Source organism: Brachionichthys hirsutus, unplaced genomic scaffold (genome assembly GCF_040956055.1).
Source record: "Brachionichthys hirsutus isolate HB-005 unplaced genomic scaffold, CSIRO-AGI_Bhir_v1 contig_1484, whole genome shotgun sequence".
In the NCBI taxonomy this organism is placed as follows: domain Eukaryota; kingdom Metazoa; phylum Chordata; class Actinopteri; order Lophiiformes; family Brachionichthyidae; genus Brachionichthys; species Brachionichthys hirsutus.
Window position 1 is genome coordinate 57,098 of NW_027180581.1, and position 20,514 is coordinate 77,611.

General features: G+C 44.1%; 1 protein-coding gene across 1 annotated transcript; it reads right to left on the reverse strand.

The window, feature by feature from the left end:
- Positions 1-670: 670 nt before the first annotated feature.
- On the reverse strand, positions 671-13,783 carry LOC137916039 (SH3 domain and tetratricopeptide repeat-containing protein 2-like). Its single transcript, XM_068759159.1, is given in 23 exon segments — positions 671-1,764; positions 2,033-2,229; positions 2,357-2,513; positions 2,515-2,563; positions 2,625-2,746; positions 3,124-3,274; positions 3,357-3,534; positions 4,066-4,232; positions 4,318-4,538; positions 4,622-5,485; positions 5,639-5,833; positions 6,556-6,860; positions 6,977-7,027; positions 7,215-7,351; positions 7,567-7,762; positions 7,892-7,965; positions 8,073-8,274; positions 8,843-8,986; positions 9,345-9,450; positions 10,488-10,615; positions 11,037-11,165; positions 12,478-12,576; positions 13,666-13,783. Coding segments are annotated over 23 exon segments (4,776 nt in total). The 3' UTR covers positions 671-978.
- Between the last annotated feature and the right edge of the window lie 6,731 nt (positions 13,784-20,514).

Sequence of the window (20,514 nt, forward strand, 5' to 3'; positions counted from 1 at the left end):
CTCTGAGAAAGAACGCACAACACAACACAAGACAAAACACATGAAAGCAAAATACAATGACAACAACAACACATTCCAATGTAAAAAACATCACTACATCCTCAATGATTCAAAGAGGACGTGTTGCTCTATTATTGTTTCTCCAAGCTGTCAATGATGTCTTGATATAAGTTGCATATGGCATGGTTTTTAAAAAGTAAGATGGCAATGTTTATATATTTGTCCTAAATTATAGCATGTTTTGCGTTACTTACCTACATCCTGATACAACATAAAAAAATACTATTACATTTTGAGCTAGAGTTTTTGGTCATTTTGTAAATTTACAACCTTGACTGCAAGCACAAAAATCAACAACGAATTGATCTCACTAACAAATATGCTACGGACGATTTAGTGTCACCAATTCACCTAAGGCAAGTTGTTGTTTTTGTTTTCTGTTGTTACTATCGCTCTCTCTCCCTCTCACTGATTCTGAGCTAGACCTGCTCGTTTTTCAAATTGAACTTCTTATGTGATTCAGTATTATCCAATTAAATTCCCTTCATTTTTGTTCATTCTTTCTGCATTGTGATGCTATTTTGCACCTCAAGTCCACTGACCTCTTACGCGGACAAAAACAGAAGTCAACACTTAGCAAACAAAATAGCATTCTTTATCTTTAGGGCATATCTTCCAGAGATATTACAAATACATGAACTTTTTTTTTTTACACAAGCACAATGCACAGTAATAATCATACAGTGCATACAGCATTATACAAAAGATCAGTGACATGCTTTAAAGTCCTCTGGAACAGTGACATCATCTCTCTCATTCTACCAAATGCACGAGGCAGGAACGTTGGATCAGTCAGGAAACGTGACCAATAAGGGAAATGTTAATGAAGAACATAAAGTGCCATAAGGAGACTGTACGCAGACACTATCATGAAGTCCATGTGTGTGTGTGTGACACGATGCGTCTTCCTCTGTCGGGTCACAAATCCACACATACAGCTTCCACATACTTCATACCTGCACTCTCTGTTTGGTGATTGTCAGACTGGGGGGCATCTTCCTGATCCGGATCTGCACAAGGCTTTGTTTCTTCAGGGAGGGCGTTTTGTCCACCCTGGAAATCAGAATCTGTGTGCATGTGTTTTGAGAAGTCATCTTCCTGATAAGAGGCAATCTGGTTGGACGTGCTGTGGGCAGCTTCAAAGTCTGAGTCACCTGCCTGGTTGTGATGTGTTTGTAAAGTGTTGGTGGAGCTGCAGGTCTCTGAGATCTCCTTCTTTGCTGTATCGAATGTCTCAGTAAAAGTGCTGTCACCGTTGGACTTCAGGGGGACGGCCTCTGTCCCGGTCACAGAGACGTCCACATCCCTATAAGGAGGAATGATGGTGTGATCTTCTTTCCCATTATCTCCCTTCTTAGTTCTTGTCAAAGAAATGTTGTCGTGGTTCTCCGTTTCACTTCTAGATAGGCTGAGACTTTCTGGACATTCTACATCAGCGGCGGAGTCCGGTTCCTTCTTGTGGACAGGCTTTGCGTCTGCATCCAGGTTGTCATCTCCCTTACAGACGCCTTCCCCTCCTGATAGAACTTTCTTCAGGCTCTGGGCTCTGTCTCTGTAAACCTGGCAAAGCTGAGCATCAGGCATGTGGTTGCAGTGAATCTCAGCCAGCTTCATATACACCACGTAAAGTGCCTCCGGGTTAGCCCGGTCCTCCAGAGCCGCTGCCAGAGCCAGCTGGAAGTAGCCCACTGCATCAAACGCATCCTGGGGAGGGAGAGCCGGCCAGAGATCAGAACAGAGCAATACACACACACATTATCTGCATATTTGCACCGTGCTGCCCTATTTTCAGAAATGAAGGGTCAAATCAAGCACTTGACTTTTGTGCGGAATCTGTCCGTGAAGCCATTCCTTTATGAAAGCTGTGACACAGCAGAGATCCTAGTGCTAAAGGGTGCAGGACTGTCACACACATTAAAGCACCTGCTCAGTATATTGTTGGCTCATGCAACACAGAAGTCTCTTTATCTACCTTCAGTTTGTGTAGCGTGAGGTTGCCCAGTCTGTTGTACACCTTGGTGTAGTAGCGAGCCTCCAGGGGGTGCTCTATGGCGGGTGGGCAGAGGGACAGGGACTTGAGGTAGTAGTTTTCTGCCATCTCGTGCTGCTCCAGGCTGTAGTAGATCGTAGCCAGTCGGTGGTAAGCTGTCCTCTCATTCACGTCCACACCTGCAGGAAAACAGCAACGGCGTCTGTCATAAATCCGGTCATCTTCATATGGCTGCTTCTACATCGTCATTTTAGACTTTACCAACAGTCGCAAGGTTCCCGATTCCACTGCGGTCCGCGCTTTTACCTGTTTGTCTGGCGACCTGAACGGACAGTGTCGCGTACTGCAAAGCCTCTTCTTGCTCCCCGTGCTTCATCAACAGCTCTGTGAGTTTACTCAGCAGACGATGCTCTGAATGGATGTCCTTGACGCTCCGTGCGAATGGCAGACTGCCGTCCTGAAACCCAATTATGAATCACTCGATTGACTAAAATCATTGGCGCAGATAAAAACAACATTAAAATGATGAGTTATGACCCATAAGGGATGATAACATCCGCCATGCCTATTTACCCTGTAGAAAGGCAGTGAGGCCATCCTGTTCTTGTGACCTTTGAAGTAGACGTCTCCCGCCTCTTCATAGATGCTCATGGCAAAGTGAGGATCGCTCATTCTCAGGGCTGTCTTCACTGCTGCCTATCAAAAAGTAAACCGTCAATTTGTGTGACCAGTTATTAGAAACGCCCCCTTTTTGTCTTCCATGGCGACTTGTGATCTGTTCTTGAGAATCACACTAGTTGGCATACATATCAAACTTTAAATAATATTCACAACTTTCCTTCCACTCTGCTGCACAAATAAGCTTTTCGAGGCCTTACTCAGATATCATTCTGTAGCAGCATGCAATGCTCCCAAGAATAAGATGAAACACAACTTTAGGTGCTAATGCATCTGTTATTATGGATTTATCATCAGCTAGAATACCTGTTGTTTGTAGAGGAACAAAGACCAGAAGAAGACACCACAGACCAAAAAATGCTCCTCATCGAATGTCATATACTTCCTCTCCTCACCTGCAGGTACATGTCCGCTAGCTCGTCTTCATGGATGAGGTAATAGATGCGCCCCACCTGCAGCCAGGTTTCCGATTCTTCCTCCCGCTTGCCCAGATCAATAGAGATCCTCAGGCTCTGCTTGGTGTAATCCAGAGATTTACGAGATGACCTACAAATGACAAAATCCCCGCTGGAGAGTGTTTATCTCATTCACCGGTTGATAGAGGACGTGTGGTGAGCCTCAGACTCACCTTTCAGTGTTAAGCGACAGGTAAAGGCCGCTGAGGATTTCCAGATACTCCCCCTCCAGCCTCTTGTCCTTCAGCTCTCTGGACACCAGCACACAGTGCTCATTGTAGACGATGCTCTGACCGTACAGCAGTATGTCAGCATACAGCCGACTCAGCGCTTTGGCCACCACAATCTGACCTATGAGAAAATACGGTAGATATTCTTAATGGTTGTTCCTCACAATTGGGAGTGAAGTGTTTATCTTATTACAGTATATAATAATTATATCTAACGAATGATGGAGGTGTCTGAAAATTCTCACTCGGCACATGTCATGTCAGTTTCTTCCTGAAACAGATGCCCGAACATGAAGCGAACTAATGTTGACCACTTGTATCCATGATCTGGCCACTGATGATAACATTTAATACACTGTAGATGTGACTGGAATGAAACTCGATCTTTGGCACTCGATCTAAGCAAATTCTCCTGAATTCTTGTCAATGGAATCTTTCAGTTTTATTTTTCATTTGGAATATATAAATGTAATTAGTGCGCTTAAGAAGTGCTGGAAGGCAGCTTTATAATCGTGAGTCAGAAACAAGCAACTTGCTTTTCCCTATTTCCACTTCATGAACTCTGCTAAGCTAATTAGCTGCTGACTCAATTACCAGGTGTCTGGTAAGAAATGAAAAATGTTGATACCAAAATGTGTTAACCTATACTCACTGTGTAAGTTTTTAGCATGTAGTGCAATAAGTAGCCCCATTTCATAACAGGCCCTGTTGTCGTGTGTCCTCCCCCGCTCTTTGTAGCTCCGTCCCAGCCAAAGGTAGGTTTGGACATGCTCCTCATCTGTGGGACTTTCCCAGAGCTCCAAAAAAATATGCAGGGATCTGGAAAAACAATCATGATCATATTAGATTTTGTATTTATGTTTTGCCCTTATCTACATTCGCTGAGTTAATAGAGGTTCATAACCTGACTAGGAAGCGTTCTGCCACCCGTGTCGCCCCCACATCCAGTGCGAGGCAGCCCAGGTTGGCCAGTGCCAGGGCTTGGTTCCTCTGGTGTCCACTTTCCCTGGAGATGACCAAGGCAGAGCGGAGATGCCAGCCCGCCTCTGTGACGCGACCCTGCCGTCTCAGGCACAACGCGAATAGGTTGTGTATAACACCTCGCTGTGTGGGACTGTCTGTGCCCTGGAGAGAGATTACAGAGAGCTACACCTACACCGTCGAAACAAAAGCACCCATCTAGCGTAGGGGCGCATCTTCTGTCGTACCTGAAGTGATATGAGAAGTGGCTGCAGGACACTTTGAGCCCTCTCAGTCTGGTCTGTCAGCACCAGCAGCCAGCCCAGCAGCACGGAGGCCTCAAAGCCCTCCTCCTCGTTGATGTGGCCGCCTGTTTCCACAGCTTGCTGAGCACAGCACACTGCCTTATCAAGAGCATCATACTGCTGGTAGACTGAAGCTAAGCCCTGACACAGGCCCCGCTGGGTCTTCGTGTCCTCCCCTTGCTCAGCTATAGCCAGAGCCTGTTGAAGGTAAACCACAATCTGCGCAGGGAGGAGGGAGGTTCCGTCTCTCCAGCATGGATTCAGGCGAACAGAATTCCTGATAAATAACTCGATCTTGCGGAAAGCGTCGCAAAGAGAGTGATCTTGCCTTGAATCAAGGCTCAAAGAGGCCAGGGCCAAATGAGGCATGTATTTACGATGATAGAGAAAGCTCAAGAGCCAGTTGAGGTCCACGGGAGCGATGGGATTCCCCTTGGGAGAGTCGCTGAGAGTCGCTGAGAGGAACTGCAATCGCTCAACCAATGGCAGGGCCTCATCGTACTTCCTGAGGCACAGGTAGAGGCCGGAGATGAGGTAGCAGACACGGGCCTCGAGGTGTTTGTCCCCCATCACCACTGATCTCTTCAGAAGCAGCTTCAGCAGCTCAACCTCATCCACGGAGGTGAAGGAGTGGCTGGGGAGGCAGAGGAGCAAGGCAGCGGCCTTTTCCAGAGTCTGGGTCAGCTTGTCAGTCATACGCTGCTTCAGGTAGACAGCAGTAAGGTTTGTGAAGAGAGCGGTGAGCAGCGGAGTGTCAGAGAAGCTGTCCACATGGACGCTGAGAGCCTCCTCATAGTAAACACGAGCCTGAGGAGAGGAGAACATACCACGGGAGCTGTTATTAATCAGATGCAAGGGTGTAATACAATACTAATATTTACGAAGGCCTTAACGTTTCACGAAGCAGAAGCCAATATATATAGACAACACACATGTTAATGCTAGAAGTGTTGCACAAACCTGGGAGAGCTTTAGCTTCTTAGCACAGAGCCTTCCCAGGAGGAAGCATGCGCGCCGATGTGCCCAGTGCAGGTCCATCCTCTTAGCGCTCTCCCTGACACCCTCCAGGTGAACTGATAGCTCTTCCTCCCTCTTACCATTGAAGGTCACCCAAAGGAAGGAATAATCCAGGTCATACAGAGGCAGGAAGTCCTCCTTAAAGACACCGTGAAGGAAACGGAGAAGGACACACCGATGAATAAAGAGTGACTGGGAATAAAATCAATGCATATATGCAACTCCCGTGACCCGCAAAGCGGAAACCGCAGTAGAAAATGAATGAATGAATGTGTCAAGATGTTTTCCTTCATCCATCCATTTTCTTGTAGAAGACACAACCTCAGTTGTCTCGTTTCCAGCCACTTATTTGACTGGACAGGTTGCTGGCTACGGGCGAGAGGCGGGGTACAAACCCAAATATGACACCAGCTCATCGCACGGCCACATGAAAGGCAAACAAACACACACACTCTGACAATTTGGAGCGACCAATTTAGCAAAGCTGCATGTTCTTGGTGTCGGGAGGAAGCCGGAGAACCTGGAGAGAACCCAGACAGACAAGGGGAGAACGTGCAAACTTTGCACTGAAATGATTCAAACCCGGAAACCTTCTTTCTGTGAGGCAACAGCGCTACCCACTGTGCCACCGTGCAAATCAACGTATGCTTGGGCTGACATGAGTTGTTTTGATGAATCTCAACAACTGAAACATTCTGACCTGCATTGAACCGAGTAGAATGGAAGGAAAATACTTTATTATTGAAAAAGGTGCCACAGAGTTTCTGTAAAATTGAAAGCAAGATACAAAACTAAACAACCATGTGTTGCTCTGCTGCTGTACTTGGCCCTGTGCTAAATAAATAATTGACTAAACTGACCTGGAAGTGTGCACATTTGAGCAGAGCGAGTGTGGGGTCACTCTGCTCCAAATCCTCCCCCTCCCAGCTGTTCTCATCCAGGAAGAGAGACGGGTCTTCCTGAAACTGGTCCAGTTCTTTGAACGTGTCATCTAGGGTGAAAGACATGTGCTCTCCCTCCTGTGGCAGAGGATTGTGGGAGTGATAGCGGGACAATCGGGGATTGGATTGGCTGACAGAGGTGCGAGGAGATGAGTGGTGCGAGGGTGTCCCTGCACTTTTCTCCGACATGATGCTCTGACGGGCGCTTGTAGGGAAATTATGATCTGGAAGAAGACAGATGAATTGCGCAGCAGAGAATTAACATATTTAACATCTTGAACAGTTTGAATAGTCTAAGGCCATAAGCAGCTGTTTTCCTCAATAAATTGCAAGGCATTACCGTGTATTGGACGATTCCTGATGTACGTGAAATCTGTCCCATCCAGTCTATCTGGAAACACACAAGGTAGATCAATTTAAGCATCAATTTTCCAGTTGGGAATAAAGATGGAAAGCTTTTTTTTCCCCCTGAATAAATCATAGATATTTCAACCATGAAGGTTTGTCGGCACAACCGCTGCCCTTCCCTGAGCAGTAAAATGTATACCGTCTCCTGGTCAGACCAGTTTTAGATTCACCTAGCCTGTATACTGAGCTGATGTCAGAAGAGAAGAGTCTGTCCAGCAGGCTGCTGTCGCTTGGCTCAAAGCTGCACGGGTTGACCTGAGCCAGGCTGGCCCTCTCCTCCTCCGTCAGAAACACCAACTGTTTGTCTCTGCATGAAGGAAACACAAAGGCAGCATTATCCCCACCGCTGTCCCCACCCCCATCTCCCCTGCCCACACTACAAAAAAAACACCAAACATGACTTCATGAGAGATGAGAACGCTATCAAAGAAAGTAAGTGACATGAATTTCAACATCATTGAAATGACACACATCATCATCGTTATCCAAGTTCTAAAAAAAAAAAAAAACTGAAATACTCACAAGGGTGTGGTGTCCAGAGGCTTGACATGGGCCTTGTACACAAAACCGGTATGACCAGTGCAAGTGTGTGTTCCTATGAACATGCCCAGGCCTCGGACCAGTAGACCCTGAATCTCCACAATGTCGCCTCGACTTAGCTGAATCTCATCTGGTCCCACTGGGCTGTAGTCAACGACTGCTATGCAGGAACCTGTCGCTGAGGTGTCACATGAGGAGGGCATGAGGTTACTGAATGCAATAACACAATGGCAGTTTAATGCTCCAACACATACACACACGTTGGTTTTGTATGCGCGAACACGCCGTATGTGTAAGACGGCTTTACCGATCGAATGTTCAAATGCGTCCCTTTCTGTTGGTGAGCATCCAGCATTGCTGGGGTACTTCCTCAGAAACCACCTGACAAAAACAATGAGAATGGCTCAGCCAATCCCGCCCATGTCCTCCATTTGCAGTTCGTTCGGATAGATTCGGTGACATATATTAGAAGCATTCACGAGACTCACTGATAGAAGGGGTAAGGCAGCGGCTGCATGCTGTTAACTGGCACCAGACCGTGGCGTCCTGTGGTGAGCATGGTTCCCTCCCACATGCTGTCCTGCCCCGTGTCCCTCACCGTCAGCAGGTCATTCTTTTTGAATGGCAGGTTTTCTTCATCATCTTCATCCTGCTCCCTCCGGTTGAATAGAGCCTTAGCAAAGAAGAAACCTGCAGAGGGGTTGGTTTATCAAACATCCTTTCAAACATGCACCTACAGCGCCAATAAGCATGTGTGAATCTTAGCATGCAAAGGGTTCCCAGTTAGCTTTCTGTGCTGATATAAAAGTTACCCCGCTAAAGTTAATCAGATCAGCAAAAGTGCTTCAGCTAGTGCAAACTCACACAGTCACAGCAAATGATGGATGTGTGCTATATCCTGACTATTAAGCTAATGTAATTCACATCACTATTTGCCAGCTCTGCAGTCCTATATTACATTGTTTTTGTTCAGCTTCTTGCCTCTGGGAGAAAGTCAGTGGAGGCCAGGAATTGGGAAATGTATGCACATTCCGGTAGGAGGGCAGCATAATAGTTGTGCTTCAGCTGAACACAGCTGTCGTCCACTTTGTGTTCAGTTTTAAGTTAATATACTTCAATGATTCAAAAGTGTACAGCTGTGACGGGAGACTTTGATGTAGAGATTTAATGTGGAATTAAATCTCAATTTGAAATGTTTGAGAATGTAAAACAGAAAGTGTGTATGAGTGAACGCCAGTCTAAGTGTGGAGTAACTGACCCTCCTCCAGTAAAAGCCCAAGGTACAGGGTTGCCATTTGCTCCTCGTTCACATTTACGTTGATCTCCAGGTCATAGAGCAGCTCTTGGTCCAGCCAGATGGACTGGTCACACAGAAAGTTCTCCAAGCAGCGAGCCACATAACCTGGAGCACATCCCAGCTATTAGGCAGAAGTAGGGTACTAGTAATACTCGATATGAATATTAATATATGCTCAATCAGCCTCCAACTTTATTGTGTAGCTATAATGATAACATGTTTGCCCTCCCCCCAAAGAAAATCCTAAATAAGAAGTAATTAATGGTAACGCCTTGAATGCCTTCTGCTGGTATTCTATATAGTTTAGCAGTAGATCTATGTCAAATCCAGGTTGGTGCTAATTGTGAGCAGAGCTCAGATAGGAGACGTATGCAGCAACTATTCTCATATAGGAAAACAATACAATGATGTGTTTATGAAGGATCAAATTTACCACAATATGTTTTCAAGGCCAGTTTCTTACCGAGGGCCAGGTATGTGGAAAACTTCCAGATTTCCTCCGCTGTCTTGAATGTTAGCACAAAGCTATCCTTCTCAGCGTAGACAGACACCAGACGTGCAGACAAGTCCTTCAGAAACAAAGCCTCGAGTTTTATTCACATTCCACATCCAGCGAAATGCATTTTGCATTGTAACAATTTTATACAATTATCAAATAAGGCATCTTGATGTATTGTGTGTCTTGGCTCGGAGTTTTACCCAAACAAAGACAACAAAAAGAAAAGGAAATTGTGGTGTAACCTGTTTGAGTTACTGTTGTTGTCGAATAACACGACAGAAATGGTCTAAACAAGTCAAATAAGCATAATTTCTGATGATATGATCTCGAGTCAAAATAAAGGACAGCACAGCCCGAGTTTACTTTGGACCAGCATCAAGAGTCTTGATGTAGGAAGCTAAGCAATAAATGCACTCCTGTGATTTAGGGCAGCAGCACATTTCAGCACCTACGAAAGCCCACCTTTAAAACAATCAATATCAGTTTAAGTGTACACTACATTGCTCTCGCCGAAGCAACCACACTACAATTTTCCTAATGTTTCTTCTACACCCCGTGTTAAAAGCAATTTCCTCTGTGCTGCTTCTATGCTAATGTCAATCTATATCTTTATTATAATACATCTTCAGTGAGACAATGACTTGAATCACCTCAGAAATAACAAATAATCAGCAAATAACCCAGCAGTCTACGGGCGAGAGGCAAGGTACACCCTGGAGAATCCACCAGTTCATCGCAGGGCTACATTATAATCATTACAAGTAATAACCAATCAAGAAACTGGTTTGTTAGAATTATTTTCTTCTTTCTTTAATATTGTTAGCTGGGTTTTTTATTTTATGTTATTATTATAGCAAGCTCGGAATAGGCTCCATCAACTCCCATGACCAGCAGAGCAGAAAAGCGGTAGAAAATAAATGAATGAATGAATGGATGGATGAATGAATGAATGTTCCCTAACAACACAAAATATATTGAACAAATTTCCACCTAAGATGTGACAAAACATTGGGATGGTCCCAGCGTCTTAGTCTCAGTGCAGAGATGCCCTCCACAGGGCTGTATGGTTTGAATAGCTCAGAGGCATAATGCTGTAATGCGACTCACTTTAAACAGTTGGATGACGTCCTGGCTGTTGCTCTCCACCACCCTCAGCCGGGTGCGCAGTGCCTCTTGCAGGGCCCCATCTGGCCCCTCATTGGACCGTCTCCGCCCAGTAAACAGCAGAACAATTTCTGAGCCATGGATGAAAAGAATGGTTTGGTCCTTTGATTAAGGATTTGTTGTCATCATCATCATATCAATTATCTGCCAGACTCCACCAGTGAAATAAAACAAATGAATTGATTCATTCACACAATGTCACTGTGTTAAAATGTCTCATTTCACATTTTCAGCAGACGCTCTCATTTCAGTGAAATGCTTAATCATAATGTTTGTCCCCGTGGGAATAGCCAAGCTATTAGGACCTCTTACTGGGCCTAAGTCTGTCTGAGAGTTAGGTGAAGGGAGGATGTGATGGAAGGAGCTAAACTGATGAGTGTGTAAAATATTAGAGGACAGGGAAGTGTGTTTCATTGTGTATATGAATAAAGGCAACACATTTTTTTCAGTACAGATGAGTCAGGACTATAGTACATTCACCAATAGATGTACCTGAGGAGAATTTGTCTCCGAGTGACACAGTACTTCCTCTGAGGAAAGCCTGTTTTCTCTTCTTCCAGTAGCTATCGGGCTCCACTTCACCTGATTCCATTACTGGACCATCTTCCTCCTCACCTGCACCTGAAAGTAGACACAAAGTCAGGAAATCTATTTTATCAGACCATTCTCAAATGGTCTCATTTACTGCTAAAAGAGGAACATATAAGACTATAACCTGGGGACAAAGACAAAGCTGCAAGCTCATGGGTTACTTGCTGCGGCAGGTACCTCTGCCCCCCTCACATTCAAGGAGATTTGCTTTCTGGTTTTTGGCCAAACTGTTATGAGGTGGGTTTTAGATGGTGGCCCCAACGTTACGGAATGAAAAGCCAGGTTGTGATTGGTTTCAGGACATTCCGGTGATTCCTAGTCTGCACATCTGTCCAGGTTCATAAATCTCAGATCAAAAGCTAAGCAGTGCTGATAAAAGCTGACTCAAGAGCTTGTTACTGCATTCCATATTTCTAATACACTTTGGTGGCACACTCCCTGTCATGCCATGCTAATACTGTACACTGAAGTTGCACACCACTTTGCCGGCCAGTACTCATCTGCTGCTGCTTCTGGACTTCCACAGGCCAACCCATATGCCCTTTAGAACTGCGTATTCATCCTGACCTCATCCCTATCCTCTGGTGTACACCAGCAGGTTCAGGGATAACATCCACGACCATCACTATCAGTCTTATTTTAATCATTTTCTTCATTCATTCATTGTCCCAACCGCTTATTCCGTCATCGGGTCGCGGGCCAAGCTGGAGCCAATGGGCGAGAGGCGGGGGACACCGTGGACAAGCCGCCAGTTCATTGCAGGGCAACACAGAGACATACAATCAGCCACACACACACTCACACCTATGGACAATTTAGTGTAACCAATTCACCTGAGCTGCATGTTTTTGGTGGTGGGAGGAAGCCGGAGGATCCGGAGAGAACCCACGCAGACACGGGGAGAACATGCAAACTCCTCACAGAATGGCCACAAGTTGGAGACGAACCTGCGACCACCTCGCTGTGAGGCAACAGTGCTGACCACTGCGCCACCGGGCCGCCCATCATTTTCTTTATTTGTTTAAATAAATGAACTACACAATCCCTCCAGAATTCATCTAACTGCAGAAACGCAGAGAGTGGTTAGCAGGATTAGCATTCATTCAACACCTGAGCAGGATCTTCCAAACCTATAAATATCACCTAGATGGCTGCTTGATAGAATGCTATGCAAGTAATGCTGGCAGGTTTCCCCTGGTTTGTTCTATTGTGCAGGGAGGATGTCCCAAAACAGACTGGCTCCAAAGGACCTACTGGTGGTGTTGGGACTCCCCACTAAAAAAAAGGGTCTATAGTAAAAGTGTTTCATGTAAATAAAGATGGTCAGTGTACAATAGCCTACCTTGAGTCATGATGTCATTTCCTGAGAAGTGTTCATTTGTTCCGCTGAGAGTATACGGTGGTTCCCTCCAAAGAGCATCCAGCTCAGCTGGAGAGATATCTGTAAGTAGAGACGCAAACTACATTGTGGATCCGTTTAACCGTGTACACTTTTTTGACAAGATGGTCAATCCTGGAAGGACTACAATGAACTGCAAACGGTTTATGGTATCCTAAGGGAATAGTTTGTCATTGTGAGCAACATGCATATTTGCCTTCTTGTCGAGAGTTGTTTGTGAACATTGACGCCACTCTGTCTAAGATAGCAGCTGTTAGCTTGGTATCAAAACTTTAAACATGGGGAAGGATAGCCTGGTGTTGACTGTGAAAGAATAAAGCTGACAAGCAACACCAAAGTTCCTTAGGGACTGTTCCCAGGAGATCAGCGTTGCTCCTGCAAATAAGAACCCTTAGAGGGTGATAGCTTTTCTTTGTACATTGGTTTTTATTAATATTAAACAAAAAAACAAGAAAGCAAAATAATTATAATTGCCCAAATGATGTAAAGGGCGTCTCTTGTAGGTGGTGGGTTAGGGGTGAATAAGTAACTTTCACAAGGGAAGGTGGGTGCAGTGGGTTATGATGAAAAGACCAAGTTGAAGCCATCTGTTAGTGTGCAGAGTTATCATGGTTGGGGGGCATACAAAGGTTTTAAACACAGGCCCAGCAGAGACAAGTGAGTTTCTAATACTGCTGCACTGACTCCTTAAGACACAAAGTCAGACACATTTACACATGAAAAAGAACAAAAATAGTTGTTGTTAACAAATAAATAGATAACAGCTATGTCACTGTTCTTCCATGCTTTTCCAGGGCATAAGCACAACAGAACAGAAATATCTTAATGCTAAGCATTGAATACAACACAATGGGGCATACAACTTAGAGACACAATGCAAAGTGACATGAGGCCAAAAAAACACAAAAGCCCATTCTTTCCATCCTACCGCAACAGAGCATGGTTAGTACCAGCACGACTGCTCGAGTCATCACAAGCATGGCCATACTACTGCAGTACAGAAACACACCATGCCCGCTTTACCTTCGTGGCTAAGTTTGTTACCCATGTTGTATATAGAGCTACACTCCTGTCTATCTCACTGTCGCTCTCTGTCTCATGACGGTATAGTAGCAGTGGGCTGGGACAGACCTGTAAAGGAGGAGAGGCACACTTTGATGAATGGTCCACAGCAGGAATTGAGAAGAGGTCTGCAGCAACAAGACGCCATCTGGGCCAAGGGCCGGCAGCTCCCAGAGATCAATGCCATGGCATCACTTCCCTCAAGCCTCTTAAATAACTATTCACTCTCTTCCTTAGAGTTCGACAAGTCCCGCTCCCCTCCCTGTTCCCTTTCCTGTCCCACTCACGCTGTCTTCCCACAGTTAAATGCACCTCTTCTGTACAACCTCATCTCTTTTTCTTCTTCTTCTTCTTCTTCTTCTCTGTATGTCTGGGTCTCTTTTTCTTAGTGATCCCATTGTCTTGCTGTCTCCATCTACCTCCTCCCACAAGCTTCTCTCTCTCTCTCTCTCTCTCTCTCTCTCTCTGGTAGCTGCCTAGTCAGTTAGTGAATACACAAAGCACTCTCTGCAATTGGTATAAGTGTGTGGGGGGGCAGGCCTCAGCAAGAGTCTCCCTATGCATTCTCTACAGTCTGTGTGTGTGTTTGTGCGTGTCCCAGTTGGTGGGAATATGTGTGCTCCAAAGAAAATCTGTGTGTCTTTTGTTTGTGTGGCAGGGATATTGCATTGCTGAGCCACTGTAAGGCAATGCCACACAGGGATGGGCTGCAAGGTCATGGGAGGGTGAGAGTTTCCCAGTAGCGTAGATCGAGGATCACTTTATCACATGGTTCAGCACAGCACTGCTCTCTACCATCAGATGGGCAGCAACCACACAAAATGACCGGAATGTACCTGGTTTAATTATGATGAAGGTTGTGTGTTAAATAATATTATAATATTAGGCTGTCAAATCAATTACTTCATTCAACCCTTAAAAATAAACACATCAACTCTGATTCACTTTTACTTTTCATGGTTGGTGTATAAAGATCCCAAGAACAACTTAGAACTTTTTGATCATGATCCAGATCACCGTGTGGATGGTGTAAATCCAATTACGAGGGGAATGGGCTGCTTGGCGGAGGTCTGCGCTCTTGGAGTGCCTTTCTAGTTATTGGATTATAATGTGGGTAAACTGGTGTAACTGGTCACTAATGCTCAAACACAATGTGTTCGCTCATGGAGTAATGAAAGGCCCCACAAACAATGTCATTTAAACTTGGAATGAGCGTAGTGGTTTGGATATGGACATACCATAATAATACCATGTACAGTGATTACATGCAGGAAAAGCTTATAAAGTCAAACCATGTAGGTAGCATCTCTTCATTTGAGTCAATTTTCTATATATTTTTTCAGAAATTCAGAGGAATTTTATTTCTCCCCCAAATTGTGTATTAAAAATAATAAGGGTAACAATCTATTATATTGTTGGCAAAGGCCACAAATCTAATAGGAGGAATTTGACATTTTAAAAAAAAGGTTTGATAGTTAAAGACAAATTAATGATATTATTGAGTTTTATAGGGTAATTGTGGGTTTTATCAATGTGACCGAGGGACTACAAATCAGGTCATCTCATCCCCTTTGACTTCACCCCAAAAAGGAAAGAATAAATCACTCTACTACCTATTTGATTTTTTCCCCCAGATCTGTTAGATTTAGCTGAGCATACAGCTCCAGGCCAGAAATGTGGAGGGAAAACTGTATCAGAGATGATGATTAAAACAGAAACACAGGAAAAAGAAAAAGAAAAAAAGCATCTCCTTTGCTTTCAAAAGGGACAACAGTCATTATTTCTAAACTAAATAATGCATGACTGTTCAGTTTATTTCGACTCATAAATTAATTAATGATCGTGCGCCAGCTCTAAAATGACAACAATAAATGAAATATAAATATACAGGGTGTCCATAAAGTCTCTTTACAACTTAAAAAATAACTACAAAAGCAAATGAACAGAGAAATTTGTTGAAATTATTAGAAAATTAGGAGTATAAAAGTATAAAGTATTGCCTCATTGAATGCACTTCTACATTAGTTGCACGAAGCACATCAAGACTGTACTCAATTTCTTGCCATGTTCAGTATAGCATAGTCTCATCAGTGATCTTCTCCTTTAGGTCAGTGATATCCCATGTCTTTGTTCAATACATAATATCATGAACGTAATATCTGGTGAACGATAATCCACTGATCTAGTAATGCTTGGTTTAGTTAACCCACCAATAGGCAGTCCCCACTGATGCAAGGTCTTGCATCACCTTGCCGGAAAATGATGGTTGGTCAAAGGACAGTCAAAAGGTGAAGGTAAACTTTTGCAGCAACTGACATCTCGTGGAAGAAAAAAATGATTCGATTGCACATGATCCCACACCACACATTCGCCTTTCATCTCGGTGAAGTACCCGGTGTTCTGATTTCCAGATTCTCACATGGGTTTCTTTCTTTCTTCATTTTTTATAGCAACACAATCTCTGTATAACATGGTTTGGCACTTTCATACAATACATCATGTTTGACAGCTTCTCACAAGCTTGTTTTCTAGCTTTATCTACCGTATATGTTGTCAAATCTTGTTTAAAAAAAGCATTTAATATCCTTGTCTGAGTCCAATCCGGTCATCCCTTTGATGTCATGTTTAAATGTGTGTCTCAAACTGTGTCTGAAGGCATGACAGTCCCAATTCTGATATTCTGTTTTTGTGGCGCTTCTGGAAAAGATTCTGTCTAATCTGGTAAACAGACCGTTCAAGGACAATTTGTGCGTCACATGCTCGCACTTTGGTCGCATGAAATGTTGCACTCAAGTGGCATTGACTTGAAAAAGTTCAGATTGTTTTGAATGATTGGTTCCGAGTGCTGCTGTTTGATGTTATTGTTACAGCATATGTTGCTGCATCTATTGTGTTCTGGCAGCTGTGGTGTCAAAATCGCTCCTCAGAATGACTGCACACCACGGACGGCGTTACTACAGCCCAGTATAACCGATGCGTGTGATTACAGGCTCGCTGTACCACAAACACAACAATATACATTGCCTGTAAAGACAAAGGTTGACGAGTACAGCTGACCACAAACCCTAAGCAACCTTTTAGTCTCAACACAGCCTGAAACCATGGCGGAGGCCTGGCCTGCACGTGTGACTCTGCCCATGACAAGAGTATTCAACCTAACCAGAAACATGTGGTGTCAGCACTGTCTGGCTGCATTCAAACACATGACCAGAAGGCTTGTTTGTGATGGCCGTGTGTGTGTGTGTGTGTGTGTGTGTGTGTGTGTGTGCAATCTGTGTTTGTAGATTTTAAATAAATGCAATATGGAAGCTAGAGTCCAGTAATATGAGACAGGAGTTATGTTCTCTAAATTTAGTTTACCCCCCGGTTAGCTCCCTGCCTGCATGTCTGCAGCATGAAGATTCCCACACTATTGCAGAGTGGCATTTATACAAAGCTGACATAAACACAACAAGTAGAAAGTCACCAGGCTGTGTGGAGGGATCCTTTCTGATCTCTTACCACAATCTAACATTGTCTTGTTTCTTTCGAGTCATCAGAAAATGTCAGTTTAGTCATTGTCAGCCTCTCGGGAGACTTTGCGAGCCTTTAAATATATGTGATTATGTCACTACAAGAAGTAGGAACTGCAACCACTACACGAGAGCTAGTGTTGCTGTTCCTGACAGACCCTGTGGACCGACAGCAACTTTATGGTTATGTGACTATGTACAAAGTGCAGCACCATTAAACCCACCGGACAGAAGGAGGTTGCAGCCAGATCTATACAGTAACATTAAAAGCAGAAAAACTCCTCTTACCTCTGCGTCGCTGCCGGCTCTCTCGTCTCAACTCATTCCTCATGTGCGTGTGTGTGTCTGTGTGCATTAGTGTGTGTATATGGTTTCACCATTTAACTGGTGAGTTGTACCACATGGCAGCTGTCAACCCTGCCATTGTTTCCAAAGTAGAGTTGAAGAAAAGCAGAAAAATAAAGTCCAAGTGAGCCAGTGAGCGTTTTTCTGTGACAGAGGTTTCCCCAGACAGCATGTCACTGACTGAGGAAGTTTTTCTTGCTCCTAACTCCTCCCATCATTTTTTTTAGGTAAGGTGACACAGTTTCTCTGTCCTCTCTCTCTCTCTCTCTCTCTCTCTCTAACACACGAACACAGTGTGACAAAGGAGAGTGAACCAGAAGAAATAGGTCAGGTAATAATAGTTTTATAATCTATTTATTTTTATTTTATTACCAAATAAAGTTACCAAATTACCTCTGACCAATAATATCTCTCCTAACATTGGTGCTTCAAAACAACAGCAAAGGCAGTCGGTCTATTTCCTCATGCTGCAACACCAGTCATACTAGTTTGGCCTGACACACCTGTAGTTACATGATAGCAGAGGATTTCAATTACAATCAGCATGTTGATGCAGCAAAGAGTAATAAAGTGCTGCACCTTCACACTCCTGTTTATTAAATTCAAAACACAATGTGCGCATTCTATTAAACTAAAGGTACCAGAAAGAGATACTTATGTCTACCAGCTTCACGTAACGCAAAGCAGCCTCTTCTTCATCTCGTTATTGACACATTTTTATTTTTTTCCACTTCATCCCCATCTGTGTGCGGTAGATAAAATCCCCCGGTCAGCTTTTGCTTTGCTTCCTTTTTTTTTTTTAATGTGTGTCCTTTGTTAAATATAAACTCTGGAACTGATTGTGTATCCCCAGTTCTTAGCACTCTACGGCAATGTCACCCTGACCACGGAATATCGACACTGCACATATGATCGTGCAAATTGCTATGCAAGACTGCTGGACACAGACCATTTATTCTGCTCTGTTTGCAAAACCCTGTGTGTAGGTGTGTGTGTGTGTGTGTGTGTGTGTGTGTGTGTGAAAGCAAGAGTGCTGCTGGCATGTGGGTGTATTAAATAGCAGCAAATTAGAAAAAGATAAGAATGGGTGGAGATAGTGTAGCATTAGAGGATGGGTCGAAGGCCACATCTGGGTGGACAAAGGGCATGGATTGTGAGGGTTAGTGAAGAATGCATTATATTGCTGCTGATGGTGCTACTGATAGAGGGGAGTGTGTCTGACAAACAAAAGATGCATTAACGCTGCTATAAACACACTGAGTGGATGATCTGGTCATATAGGCGGTGAAGGCTGCAACAAAACAGAATATTGTCTCTGCCGTGTGTTCATTGAACTCTATGTTGCTTCATGAAAACGTTTCCATCTGAAGACGCAGAGTGGTGTCAGCAGCGTCAGGCTCATTCCAGTAATAACACGCAGCAGGGGATGTTTGCTTTATTGTTGATGAGAGGGCACTGGCGCCTTTTGCAGGCAGTGACAACAGAGTGTTGACCTGATGGCCTCCCGCCCCGCCGCACAGGAAGGCCGGCTTCCTGTTTTTTCCTGCCCCATCAGTTTCTGATACAAAAAAGTCCAAACACAAGATTGACACAGGAGCACAATCAGCACCCAGTACACAATCCAGTCCACGTGGCACCCTCCTTGACTGGCGAAGCTGGTTCGTTTAAAAAAGCTATTACATTAACACTGACTCAATTCTGATTTGAGTTTGTGGTAAAGAGTTCCTTAGTCAAACCAATGCACCCAATAAAATTCCAACAATTTTGGAACGTGTTAATAAATCTGTTGTAATCCACGGTGAAGTGTATGAAAGCTCCGTCTGGAGAGAGTTTTGTGAGGGAGTCAAATTCACGATGTACGTAAAACAGAATAACTTATTTAACCACCGATCTCCAGACCCAAAGACTGTAGTAGGGGAATATAGAGAGGGAGAGAGACGCCTCTCACATCCCGCCATTGTCCAGCTTCCTCCACGCACTGGACAACAGAACCAGGGCTTCCTCAGGACACACGACAAGGCAGTCAGCTTCAATAACACACACACACAGTTAATGCTATGAACTGCTGTTACAGTGATGTTGTGGTATGCTCTTATGAGGGATGCTATTCAGGTGATTTCATATGTTTGAGGCTGTAGTAGTTTATTCAAATGCAGGAAAACCTCTTCCTCTGTGTGCTGCATTGAGCTATATAAATTGTTGCCATGTGATCTGGTGTAAACTGCTCACGTCTCGCCTCTTTTGTCAATGAACCTACTATACAGCGAGTGTTGCAGGATTATCTTCCATTTGTGTTTCCTAACAGGCTTATTTACGTCAACGACTGTGATTCTACAGCCGTCCTATGCCGTCAATAATCCAATTAACTAATTTGCTTACGTTGCCTTTCCAGGAGGGGGCGGTGTCATGACAGTTTTAGCAACAAGCCCAGTTTAGAGCCGCAACAAAACATTTCAGAAGAGATTATCACGTGTTTGAGCTATTCTGTTTTGAGAAGGTTACCGGTCCCCAATTCTTATGTCCAATTCCAAATGTGTCGTTCTACAAGTATTCATTTAGACTGAATTAGAGGTTGGGAATTTCAGCCATCGCCTCATGACATTCCAAGTTAACAATGAGGGTGATTACTGTTTAATAATAAACACATTTTACACTGTCTCCCTTGTGCGACCACAGCCGCCCAGAGTGACGTCGCTAAACGAACCCAGGTTAAAATAAGGCGAGACATCAAGTCAGTGGAAGTCTGGGCGAAAAAGGAAAAAAACACAAATGTTACTTTACAGACGTTTTTTTTTTTTTGGATTGATTTTGCGCTCTACAAATGAAATAAATTTTATTATTATTTCAATGGGCTATGTTTCTTTGTACTCCCGGCATCCTTTATTAAAAAGCTCTTAAATGCACTAGACATAATTTCATATTAATTTGTCAATGCAATTTGGTTTTGCTGTCATTTTGGGTGACGTCGTTATAGTTTATTTTGAAAGTGATAACCGGAAAGGCGTGCTGTTGCTGCGCGCACGGCGCGCGGTGAGAGACGCGCGGTGACAGCGGCAGGACG